This window comes from Humulus lupulus, chromosome 9 (assembly GCF_963169125.1).
Source record: "Humulus lupulus chromosome 9, drHumLupu1.1, whole genome shotgun sequence".
NCBI lineage: Eukaryota > Viridiplantae > Streptophyta > Magnoliopsida > Rosales > Cannabaceae > Humulus > Humulus lupulus.
This window is the reverse complement of record NC_084801.1, coordinates 112426572-112440413: the sequence shown is the minus strand read 5'-3', so window position 1 is coordinate 112440413 and position 13842 is coordinate 112426572. Positions and strand designations below refer to the sequence as shown.

The 13842-nt window shown below is 29.9% G+C and overlaps 1 protein-coding gene across 1 annotated transcript; it reads left to right on the top strand.

Moving 5' to 3' along the window:
* The first annotated feature begins 3122 nt into the window (after positions 1–3122).
* Positions 3123–4200, top strand: LOC133801810 (transcription factor bHLH162-like). The gene is made up of 3 exons (XM_062240047.1): positions 3123–3351; positions 3469–3864; positions 3957–4200. The coding sequence occupies exons 1-3, from the start codon at positions 3226–3228 to the stop codon at positions 4041–4043; spliced, it is 609 nt and encodes a 202-aa protein (XP_062096031.1). The 5' UTR covers positions 3123–3225; the 3' UTR covers positions 4044–4200.
* Positions 4201–13842: the final 9642 nt, after the last annotated feature.

Here is a 13842-nt window from a genome sequence, read left to right as displayed (position 1 = left end):
TTTTATTTATTTTTTAAATATTTGATTTTAATTTTTAATATAAAAATATATTTTTTAATGATTATATTCTAAATTACACATGTGGCGCTGACGTGTCAATTACACATCATTGACCAAAAAGTCACGCATGCATTCAATTAGCCACCTTGGACGAAACTTAATAGAAGTCTCATGTTTCATCACTGTGAATAGTTCAGGGATAATTTTTAACGGGCTAAAAAATTTAGGGGGATGATACAGTAGAAGTAATAGTTCCGGGGGGGGGGGGGGTCTGAATAACCCAAATGAGTAAATTGCAGCTAAAATATCCAATATTTTCAAAATGTTGCACTTTTATACCCAAATTTTTTTTGTGATAAATATACTAAATGTTTTCAAAATATTGCACATTTATACCCTTTTTTTTGCGATAAATATACTAAATGTTTTCAAAATGTGCACTTTTATACTTATGTTTTATTATTATTTTGAGAAATAAAAAAAAAGTGAAAGAAAAATATAGGTTTTTAATGATTTTTTAAATTTTAAATTATTTTCACTTTCTTATTTTTTCTCAAACTAATAAAACTTATATTTTAAATTAATGAAAAAATATAAGTTTTTAATTATTTTAAATAATTTTTTATTATTTTTAATTTAAAATTGTTATTTTGATAAAGAATAAGACAAATATAATAATTTAAAACCTATATTTTTCCAAAATTTTCTTGTTATTTATTAAAATAATAAAAAAAATAGGTATATAAAAGTACAATCATTTAAAAAACATCAGCTAAATTTACCATAAAAAAATTTAGGTATGAAAGTATAATATTTTAAAAAAATTAAGTATATTTACCATAAAAAGAAAATAAATTAAATATAAAAGTATAATATTTTAAAAAATTACATATTTTAATTTAATCTAAATATAATTTTACTGAAACTAGCATGTTTACTATTGGTCACGTGTGAAAACTCTAAAATCAATCCATTTGATTGGCTGGGCCCCATTAAGTTCCCCACTTGAGGAAGGACGTACCAATCTACATTTTTTTAATATCTTTCTCGGAAGAAATAAAGGTTGCTTTTTTATTTTAGGATTAATCAATATAAATTGTGGTTGTGACTTGTGAGTTGTGAGTATCAATTTAATAATATTATTTTTAAAAAATCTTTAATACCCAAAACTACAAAACTTTTTGTCTTTACGATAATATATATTTGAGTAATTGAGGCTAAAATATTTAATATTTGTAAAATATTATACTTTTATATTTAATTTTTTTTTGGTAAATATTCTAAATATTTTTATAATATTGTACTTTTATACTTATTTTTTATTTTTGACGGTAAATGTATCTAATATTTTTAAAATATAATACTTTTATAATCATTTTCATTATTATTTTGAGAAATATTAAAAAAATAAGGAAAAATATATATTTTTATTTATTTTTTAAATTTTAAATCATTTTTACTTTTTTATTCTTTGTCAAGATAATAAAAAAAATAATTAAAAATCTATATCTTTTTACAAAAAGTGAAGGAAAAAAATATTATTTTTAAAATTTAAATCATTTTTATTAATTTTAAATATATTTTTAACAAAATAAAAATAAGTATAAAAATACAATATTTTAAAAAAATTATATATAATTACTACCAAATACAAAAATTGGATATAAAGGTGCAACTCGAATATATTTACCATTTACTATATGAAATTATGTATAATTACTGCCAAAAACAAATATTGACTATTTTAGACACCATTTACTTATTGTATTTTACTTCATAATTAATCATATATGTTTTTCTTCTAAAAATTTAATGACGTTTTGAAATATAGCCCAAAAGTAATCCGGTGTACTTATCTATCGTCCTAACACGTGTCGGATTGGAATCACTGTCTACCAATTAAAGCATAGCCCTTGGATTCTATATAATATTTGGTCAAATGTGAAAATTAATATAAATTAAAAAAAATATGTAAAAATTAATTTGCATTTAATATAAACAAAATATCCAAACATGACTACGTCAGCTGGGCAGGTATGAATGACGTAATTGCTTAGTTGTTCTTTTCTTTTTTATGATCTTTTACTCACAACCTCATGCCATACCATTTTAATAAATATACCTTGTATGAAATTCATATTCCTAAATAAGATAGACAGAGAAAATTTTCGTTCTTCTTTTATTTTTACATTTTTTAAGGTCATTACAATAATAGAGTACAAAATTTCCTCCATCGATCTTTCATAATAGCAACTGTAATGTTGCTAGTATTTAATATTGCTCTTTAATACCGAGAGCATATTCTTTAGTATATTGGTAAGAGAAAATATTGCCGAACAATTCGTTATGAGAAAAAAAAATATTACCATAGACATGGACAACAAATGCAACTGCACCACACACTACATAATATTATATACAATGGGAGTTGGAACCCACCTAGAGTAAAGGTCCCAATGCCCCCACTAGGCACCACCCAACCTAGGGGTGATGGAAAAAAAATGATTTTGTAACAATTGTTTGCTATTGTAGAAAATGTGTTAAAAGGGCCGGCTCTATGTACATTTATATATAACCCTAATTTGGTATAATAAGCAATTATATTATATATATATATGGTACTTGACATAGCTTGGCAGTAGTACGTACAGTAGTGGTTCTCTGGGTTCAGATCTCTTTGACAATTCTGGTAACTCATGAGTTTGGAACATCACATAAAATGACTATATCTATCTATATATATTAGTCAAAAAATATGTATAAGTGCAAGTAATTAGAGAAAAAAATATGTATATTATATATGATTGAAAAAGACTTCATTTTTGTCATTTTGTTTTTGCAATAAAAAGAATAAACACAAATATAGTTGTTAAAGCCGAATTAGATACAGTACTTTAACGGGTCAAAGATGAGGGTTAAGGAAAGAATAAGAAGAGGGCCCCTCTCCTTCCTAAGGACTCTTATCAAATCATCAAACAGAGCAGCTTGTTTTCCCCCTAGAATCTTACATATATATATATAATAAATTAAATAATGATAAAATTTTGCTTTCAATGCCTATCCATATGGAATCTCATAAAAATAATATTATTTATAACCAATTAAAAATTTAAAGACCAAAAATACCAGTTGGGTTCTTTTTCTTTTTTTTTTAGGTATATATATATTGTTTTATAGCAAAAGTTTTCTGTTAGTGAATGGTGATAGCTATCTTGCTTTAGAGATATGGATCTGAACCCTAGTTCATCCAGAACTACCACTGACAGGAAAACCAAAGAGAGAAACAGAAGAAATCAAATGAAGGTTCTCTACTCGAAGCTCAACTCTCTTGTACCCCAGCAAACCACAAGGGTACCACTCTCTCTCTCTCTCTCTCTCTCTCTCTTTCTCTTTCAGATCTTTCTTTCTTAATTATTTCATTTTATATTAGATAGAAAATTAATTAATTATTAATTTTTCTTGGTGCAGGAAGTGACATCGTTGCCGGATCAGCTAGATGAAGCTGCAACATACATAAAGAAGTTGCAGATAAGCATAGAGAGAATGAAGGAGAAGAGGAATAGGTTGATGGGTTATTATAATAATAATGATGATTTGAATGGAGGAGGAGGCAGTAATTTCATGAGCATTAACAGCAGTAACAGCCTAATTGGAGAAGCCATTAATGGTGATATGAGCTTGAAATCGCCTCATATTGAGGTTCATGAGATGGGTTTGGCTCTTGAGATTGTTCTGATAACTGGCTTGGATTTCCAGTTCATGTTCAACGAAACAATTCACATTCTTCATGAAGAAGGAGTTGACATTCTTAATGCTAGTTTCTTTGTTTCTGAAGATACTGTTTTTCACACTATACATTCTCAGGTAATTTTTTATTAATAATTTTTATACTATTTATTAATAATGATTTTGTTATTATTAATTGGTCTTCATATGATGATATATATGTACTATAGAAGGGAGAGTTTGCTTCTGGTGTTGGTACTTCAAGGATATCTGAGAGGCTAAAGAAGTTAATTGACGAAGCTAGTAATGAATCTTGAAGCACTTATATATGTGATTATAGTAGTGGCTGCTTAGTTATGAACAAAATCAAGAATGTTGAGGGATTATATTGCCTTGATTACATTGTCTTCTAATACTTTGTAAGTCATTAGTTTATTAATTAATTAGAAGTAATATGTGGTTTTGTGATCTGAATTAAGCATATTCATGCTTATGTTATATCTATATATATATATATATATATATTGTTAATTAGCTACCCATAATTGATAGCGCTTTGCTAAAACCTTGTTCAGTAGAAGGTTCACTTAATTATTAGCCTGGTTTGGGATTTAAGTTTTTTTTAGCTGCTAAATGAGGTTTATATATGTTAGTAAAGAATGCACAATTTCTATATATTCTGGTCTCGTTTTGTTGGGGTGCTACATATATAATAGAATATATTTAGATTTTGAAATTATATAGATGGAGCAAAAATAGGAAAAACCATTAAGTTGATCATTTGTAAAACACTAATATTTATATATTTGAAAACAATGGATGCATAGTTTCAGAATTTTGTTATTATATATATGAAGGTGTTAATTAGTAATTGAGATTCAAATTCAAGATTGTTTAGAAACTATTGCGTATTCTATATGACTATTATATATGATAAGATGGTATTGGGTTAATCTTTATAATATATTCTTTTTATTTCATATATACTATATAATCACAGATAGTAAAAATTGTACAATTTATTCTTGTCTTATATTTCTTTTCTGAAATATGATATGACCACCTCTGTGTATGTTCCTTCGTAATATTTGAATTCATGTATTTCATGCTACATATACACACAAGATCTGTTTTCTACATATCTATAGCTATTATAAAAGTGTGGGTGAATTTAAATGTGTGTTTCTTTTTATTTTAATTAAGAATTGAAAAGTTAACTTATATTTTTCTTTTTTATTTAAAAAATAGTGATTTTTTTGTTAAGATTTAAAAAGTGGTTTTTTTTTAAATAAATTTAAATAGAAAGTTAGTTTTATATATTTATTTTAATTTTTTTTTAAAATGTGTCTTTCTTTTTATTTTAATTAAGATTTAAAAAGTTAGCTTTTTTAGAATGTATTTTATTTTTGTATTGAAGTAAATAAATTTTTTATATAAAAATATATATTTCTTTTTATTTAAAAAATAGTGATTTTTTGTTAAGATTTAAAAAGTGATTTTTCAATAAATTTAAATAGTAAGTTAGTTTAGTAAATTTGATAAAATTATATAATCTTGTAGTAGAGAATATATTGTATTTATATATATCTTTTTAATATAGTTATTTGTATTTTTTCTATTTTTTTTAAAGTGTGTTTCTTTTTTATTTTGGTTAAGATTTAAAAATTGACTTTTTTCTTAAATAAATTTAAATGTGAGTTAGTTTAATAAATTTCATCAAATTATTATGTTGTAGTGAGAATATATTTGAGTTTTTTTTGGCTAAGATTTAAATATTGGTTTTTATAATAAAGTTAAATGGTGAGTTAATTTAGTAAATTTGATCAAATTATATTATACTATAGTGGAGAATATATTTTAGTCATATATCTCTTTTTTTTAATATTATTATTTACACTTGATAAAAAAAATAATTACTTAATCAGTGTTACTATATCTATAACTATTATAAAAAAATGAATATATTTTTTCTTATTTTAAAAAAAAGCGTGTTTCTTTTTATTTTGGTTAAGATTTAAAAAGTGATTTTTTTCAAAATAAATTTAAAAGTAAGTTAGTTTAATAAATTTCATTAAATTATATTATTTTGTAGAGAGAATATATTTTAGTTTTTTTGGCTAATATTTAAATAGTAGTTTTTTTTAATAAATTTAAACGACGAGTTGGTATAATAAATTTGATCAAATTATATTATACTATATCGGAAAATATATTTTAGTTATATACGTCTCTTTTTTAATTTTTTAAATATTATTAATTACACTTGATAAAAAATTAATTAATTATTTGATCAATTATTATTGTATCATCGATACTTCATATATATGTATCAATTCTCACTTATCTATTGCTCTTTACTTTTGGTATTTATTTAAAGATATTTATAGATTTTAAAAAAAAAAATGTATTGGACATTTTTTATTTTGTTGCAAGTTTCAAATTTAAAAGTTAAATTTTTTTTGTTGAAGTTATTAGGATGAGTTTATTTTAATCAATTTTAAGTATTTTATTCATTTTTCCTTTAATATTGTGTTGTACTAAAATGTAATATTTTCACCTAATTTAATATTTTATATTATAGATCTAAATTATAAATGTTTTTGAAAAGTTTTAATTTTACTTTTAATATTGATAGGTACTTATTTAATTTAATTATTTTCTCAACCTTATTATATGTTTTTTTTAGAAAATAACGTATTTTTTTAGTTATTTAAGTTTTATGTAATTTTATAAACATTTTTTTTTATTACAATCAAATGATATTTTAATTAATTTTAAAAAAATTTATCTAATTAAAATTTAGATATTAATTATAAAAAAACCTAATTTTTCATACATGCATACCACGTGTCCCACCTAGTGGTAATAAAAATGTTCATTATGTGTGAAAATTTTGTATATATAGAAATTTTTATAGAAGTGTTACACTCAAATTTCAAAAATAAATAAGTAGCCTTGAAATGTAGACTCGTAATGAGTAAGTTCATGATTAATAAGTGTTAGCATTATACTTGTACAAATTGTCACGAGGTTCCTACATCCTTACACTAAAAGAATTTCCAGTATTAGCGGCGGGGGACTCCGCCGCTAATACGCCGCGCCTAAAAAGTTGTCGCTAATAATGATTATTAGCGGCGGACTGACACACCCGCCGCTAATACCTATGTCAGAGGCATTATTATTAGCCGCGGGGTCCGCCGCTAATATTGTTTATATAATTTTTTTTAAATTAAATTTAATTGTTTTTAAAAATAATTAACAAAAATAAACATTTAATTAATTTAAACATAACTAACATTAAAATTAATATAAATAATTTTAATATTTATCAATCTAGTAAATATCACTATTGTCATTAAAAATAAATAAAGTATTAATTTAGTCCAAATATATAAACTAGTAACTAAATAAAGTCATTAAGATTAATATTGAAATTGTCCTCATCTTCAACATTTTGGTTTGGCTGTGAGGACGACGGCTGTGGCGGTGGCGGTGGCGGTGACTGTGGCTGTGGCGGTGAAGGAATATGATAAGGTCATTTTTGTATTAATATTTGTTAAGTTTTTCTATACTTGGATGGTGTTATGATAGCATTTTTAATAGTTTTAACTAAGTTTCATGATTTTACAACATATTTTCTACGTTGCGTTTTATGATGATAAATCTGACATTTTGATGGCAAGTGTAGTTAAAATAAAGTTTTAGGAGTATTCAAAGATTTCGTGATTGAAATGTGGAAGTGGTGGCAACGTGGAAGCTTTCTAAAGATCAAGAATTGAAGAATTTGGAGGTAGGCCGCGGCACTTTAAATGGAAATTGCAATTTCATAATTTTTTCTTCTAGACAGGCTGCTGCGCAAAAAACTCAGGCCGCTGCCTATGGTGCCAGGCCGCTGCGCGTAATTTCCAGGCCGCTGCCTGAGGGACAGATTTAGGCACAGTTTTTGTTCTAGGCCGCGGCTTGCGACGTTGTTTTCAGATTTTTTATTACTTTTTAATTAGAATTTAATTGAGACTATAAAGGATGATTAGGGTTAATTTGAGAGGGATCTTTATGACGGTTTTAAGAGAGAAAAAGACTGAGAAAGGGCTGAAGAGAAGGCTACAAGACTACATTACTTTTGTTCATCAATCTAGTTTCTTTTCTTCCCTTAATCTCTTTAATTTTAATTATAATTATATTTGTGATTATGATTACTATTATGGAGTAAGTTCTTTTTAGGTTAAGGCATGAATTCTTGATTATTGATAATTAATATTGTTCTTTAATTTCTCTCAATATTAGATTGTTTCTATTTTTCCAATTGAATGTTATGAATCTTGTAATTTCTTGTTAGGTGGCCAACTAATTAAGGTTTTACATTGTTCAATTGTCATCTTAGAATTACTACTCACCTAATAGTTTAGGATTCTAAGTGTATGTGATAAATTACAATTGATAGTTATGTCAAAAGAATTGTTGATTGTGATGAAAAATAGAACATAGGTTAAATGAATTATATGCTTCATTAATTTATTGCCTAGATTAACTTGTTTCCATAGGACTTAATGCTTTATCTAAGTTAAATAGATTGTATGCTTCATAGATTTATTGCTTAGATAAAAGAGTTAATTATTGAGCGCTTCGCCTTGATTACTTATAATAGGGAGACTGGGATAATTGACTGCTTCAGCGTTACCTGCAGGATTAATAGTTTGATTGAGAAATTCGAATAATATTTATTATTAATGATTAGGAATGATTGTTGAGGGTGGAGATTAACCTTTAACTGTTTCTTAATATCGTATTATCCATCTTTAATTGCTTCTAGTTTATGTTATTTAATTTTGAGTAAAAAATCAAAATCCCCTTTTAAGTTTTAGTGTTAATTCTTGAATAATAAAGTGAACGATAGTCCTCGTGGGTTCGACCTGTGCTTGCTATTATACTGAAATAATTGGAAGTATTGAAAGAAAAATCATTGTTAAATTTGTGTGGTACACGACAGCCATCAGAATATAAGGTGGTTGTGATGATCGTCCGAGCGTGAGGTCCCCAAACAGATCTCGAGGCTGTGGCTGTGGCTGCGACCCGCCTCCAACCTTCCAATATCTAACATTAGGTGGCGGATGCTGCATCGATCCTCCTGGAAAATCGGTAAAAGTAAAATATAGTGGAGGAGACTGGGAAGAGGGTCCAAAAGTGTATTGGTTTTGATACTGAGGAGGTTGTTGCGACGACACATGTGGCGGATACATTGGGTGAGGCTGGTACAACTGCTGTGGCTGGAACTGCTGCTGTGAAGGAGGCTGATACTGCTGTGAAGGAGGCTGGTGCTGCTGTTGTGGCGGTGTATGAAGGTCAGGATTGGCAGTGTTACTCTGAGAAGACGAACCACCTTCGAATTGTGGTGGCAAATGCCTCTACAGAAAACTGTCAAACATTGGGTCATACAGTTTACTAGGATGCACAGTTGTCGAAGTCTCAAACGTCTCACGAATTGCCTTCATCATCAAAGCCATAACTCTCATATCTTCATTAGGCGAAGCAGCAGTATTTGCTTGGGACTGACTTTGATATGTAGAGCTAAAGGATGTCTTTTTTGCCTTCCCTTTCGCCCTATAACCCATTCCTCTTTGGTAGTCAGATCTCTCCCCGAGTACTTTACTTAGTATCTCGTATTGATCTACCATTGATCGACCGGGGACGAATCAACGCCAGATACATTTAGAGATGCCTCACTCTGCTGTTGACTTTGCCTCTCAAGTTGTGTCCTCTGAACCTCTGCCGCCATTTTTTCCTGTATAAAGATAACATTATAAACAAAAATTGATATCATTAGAAACAAGAAAACAATATTATTCACTTACATAATCTTGTTGAGCTGCCTCATTGACAAAAGATTTTGTCGATTTTCTCATATGAGCATCCCTCCAAGTATCAACAACATGCGCATCCGGGTTTTCCTATACAAATGTAAACAAAATGTTTTAGAATGTGTTATTTTATAAAATTAAATTAACATCTTCACTTACATATTGGTGATGCTTAGCTGCCAATGACTTTGTGCCTTGTGTTGTTACATACTTCATTTGTCTTCTATTTGCTTGATTTTTAGCGGAACGAGTCAAAAATATTTCGCTAAAAAACATTTCACAAATAAGCTTCCAAGCCTCCTTAGTGCAATGGTCAGGTGGCTTACAGAGGACATTCTCCAAATCTTCTGGTCCAACATAATGATTTTTGAAGTATCTATGTCTATAGTTCTTTCTCTCGCGATATCTTTCCCCCATCTCCTTGTTGAGAGTTGCCAGAACTGACTCACGTTGTGGATGAACGTCTATATTATAGTAATACTGCATTAAGAAAAAAAATATTAGATAACTTTGTAAATAATGGAATTAAATAATGAAAAGTACAAGATTTGTAATTTTTTTACCCTCATACGATCAAGCACTTGATCCTTAAACTGTTGAGGTATATCAGCAAAATCCAAATAATGCCCCGGACACAAAATGGAAACTAGAGTGCCCAACATGCGAATAAAAGCTTGATCCTCCTGACCAACCACTTTGTTGGTCACAGGATCAAGCTCTAGATCCAATGGTTTCCCAGCTTTTTTCCTTCGTTCTTCAAGAACATTATTACTAGCAGGGCCACGACCTTTTCTTCTCGTCGGGGGGGCTTTAAAATTTATTAAGAATAATCAGTATTAGTATTGATGTTATATTTATCTAACAATATAATTTCTAAAAATAATTTTGATATGCAATATTTAACCTGACTCGCAAGATGTTGGTACGCTAGAAGGATCTGGCGGGTCTTGACCCCCACCATCTTCGCCGTGATAAGTAGCTATATCAGCTGACATTATACTTCAATTTAAAATTTATTAGTTAGTAATTAGCATTAAAATAGAAGTATATTACATTGAATTCATAATAATAATAATTACAAAATAAAACTTTATTATATTTAAATATATAGTTCTGTTACACAAATAGAAAAAACTAAACAGAGTAATCACTAGCATTTCCATCAGTAATCGGAGATACATTTTCATCTTCACAAAGCTCAAATATCTTATATTATAATTACAAAAAAAAACTTCATTATATTTAAATACATAGTTCTGTTACACAAATAGAAAAAACTAAACAGAATAATCACTATCATTTCCATCAGTAATTGGAGACACATTTTCATCTTCACAAAGCTCCACAGCCAATTCATTTTCTGCATCTGCAACGTCCTCATGTTCTGACATATCAGTTTCGTCGTCACTATCTTCATCAGCTCCAACATATGCAGCAGGTTGATCAGATTGCATAATAAACTCTCTGAGGTCCACAGTCAACACAAAATTTGATGAACTTGTTTCATGTACAACATCAATAACATCATTAACATCATCAGAATTGTCCTTGATGTCCCAAATCTGTCGATGATTCACATCTTCTGCAACTTTCCAATCACGACCTCTAAGTAAATCATTGAGATAGAAAACTTGCTTAGCTTGAGTAGCAAGTATGTACGGCTCATCTTTGTACCATTCACCATTGACGTTTATACTGGTGATATTATTTTCAATGACTGTTTTCTTCATTCTTGGATTTGTATTAAACCATTTGCACCGAAATAATGCCACTGAATATGCACCAGTGAAAGAAAGTATCACTACTTCTTCAAGCGTGCCGTAATAATTAAAACCTTCTGTTCCAGCAATAGATACTTCACTATTCTGTGTGGTGCGCTTTTTGTCTCGATCGTGTGCAATAAATTGAACACCATTGACTATGCAACCTTGGTAAAAGGTTGACAAATGATCTGACCTAGATACTAAAGCTAACAGTTCATCACCATTTTCCAAAGACCCAAGCTTGTGCAAGTCATATATCTAAATACATAGAATGATATTAGATTCACAAAATATATCATTAATAAAATCACTGTTCAAAGTTCAAAGTTCAAAGCTACCTTTTTATGAAACCATGAACGAAAATTTTTCCTATGCAAACAATCATGATCACCATCTGGGTATTTTTGTTTAATCTCTTGTAGGTGTTCGCTGTTAATTAGAATAGTGTTACGATTCTTGATAACAAAAAACTGATAATAACCACACATGTTCTAATTTATAAGAGAATAAACTTACTCTAAATAAAGCTCAATTTCAGGAGAATTCTGAAGTATGAACCACTCAGCTATTTCACGAGTATTATGATCGAGAGTCTTCAAAGTTCCCTTTGTGAGTGGACGACATTAAGATTGGAAAACTGCAAGATTTCATGGGATATAAGTTGCATCTTCATTTCGATCAAGACGGTTAAATCTTGTTTCAATGTCTTTGAAATACATTGAACAAAAGGTCAAAGCCTCATTTGCAACATAGCCTTCGGCGATCGACCCTTCAGGGCGAGCTTTATTTCCCACATAATTCTTTAATTTTTTCATGTACCTTTCAAAAGGATACATCCACCTCATAAATACCGGACCACCCAATATTGCTTCTTCTGGCAAATGTAATACCAAATGAATCATTATGTCAAAAAAAAGCTTGAGGAAAAATCAACTCCATCTTGCACAATATCTGAATAAGATCATTTTGTGCTTCTTCCATATCTTTAACATTTAAAGTCCTCGAACATATTTTCCTGAAGAAATTGCACAATTCTGCAATAGTGGTCGATATAGATTTTGGAAGAAACTTGCGAACACCAAGAGAAAGTAATCGTTGCATTATCACATGACAATCGTGTGACTTCAACCCAAGAATATTTGTATCATTCTCGGACACTTTCTTCTTCAAATTTGAACAAAAGCCATCTGGAAATCTAACTCCTTTTATAAACTGACAAAAATGTTGCCTCTGCGCCGGAGTTAACACATAAGGAGCGTGCGGCTTCATCAGCTTCCCATTCTCATCTTCATAAATCCACAATGATTCTCTCGCACCCATCTTTTTCAAATCATGTCTGGCATTAGTGGTGTCATTAGATTTATCATTGTCTAAGATGGTGCCAAGGAGACTATCACACACATTATTCTCAACATGCATGACATCTATATTGTGTTTTAATTTGTTTGTACACCAATACTCAAGCTCGTAAAAAATACTTTTTCTCCTCCAATTACCTTCATCTACTCCTCTTTTACGTTTCACACCCCCAAACTGGACATGCTTTCCTGGAACTTGCGCTGCAAGAGCATTAACTTGTTCTAGTATATCCTCACAAGTAAACTGTCTCGGAGGACGTCTTTTCTCAACTTCTCCATCGAACTCTTTGTCTCTTCTCATTCGATGAGTACTTGGCAAGAATCTTCTGTGACCAACGTAAGATGTCTTATCGATCACTCGGATGGAAGTTGTGTCCTCATTACACGTAGGACAAGCTTTGTATCCCTGACCACTCCATCCAGACAAACTACTGCGAGCTGGAAAATTGTTCACTGTCCACAAAAGGGTTGCCCGCATCTTGAACATCCTGTTGGTCGTACTATCTCCGTTAACCCACAGATCCTTCAACTCATCCGCCAATGGTCTCAGAAATACATCCATGTCCTTACCGGGTGATTTTGGCCCAGGAATAAGGAGGGTCAACATGAAATAATTGTCTTTCATGCACAACCAAGGTGGCAGATTATAGTTTGCCAACACCATAGGCCACAATCTGTATGCAAGGTTCATGTTGCCAAATGGATTAAATCCATCAGCAGCTAAGCCCAGACGAACATTTCTGGGATCCCTTGAAAAATCAGGATGCTTGGCATCAAAGTCCTTCCACGCAGAGCCGTCCACCGGGTGTCGCATCACCCCTTCATCTTTTGATTTCCCGGAGTGATGCCATATCATGTGTTTTGCTGTAATCCTTGACCTGTATAATCTTTTCAACCGAGGGGTCAACAGAAAGTAACGCATCACCTTATGTGGCACTTTTTTTCCTTTTGTCATTTCGGAAGTAATCCATCTACTACTTCCGCATACTGGACATGTCTCTTTAGATGCATGCTCATTGTAAAATAAGCAGCAATCATACTGACACACATGAATGGACTCGTATCCCAACCCTAATTTTTTCAATTTCTTTTTTGCCTCATAGTACGATCCGGGGATTTTGTTTTCCTTAGGAAATGCAA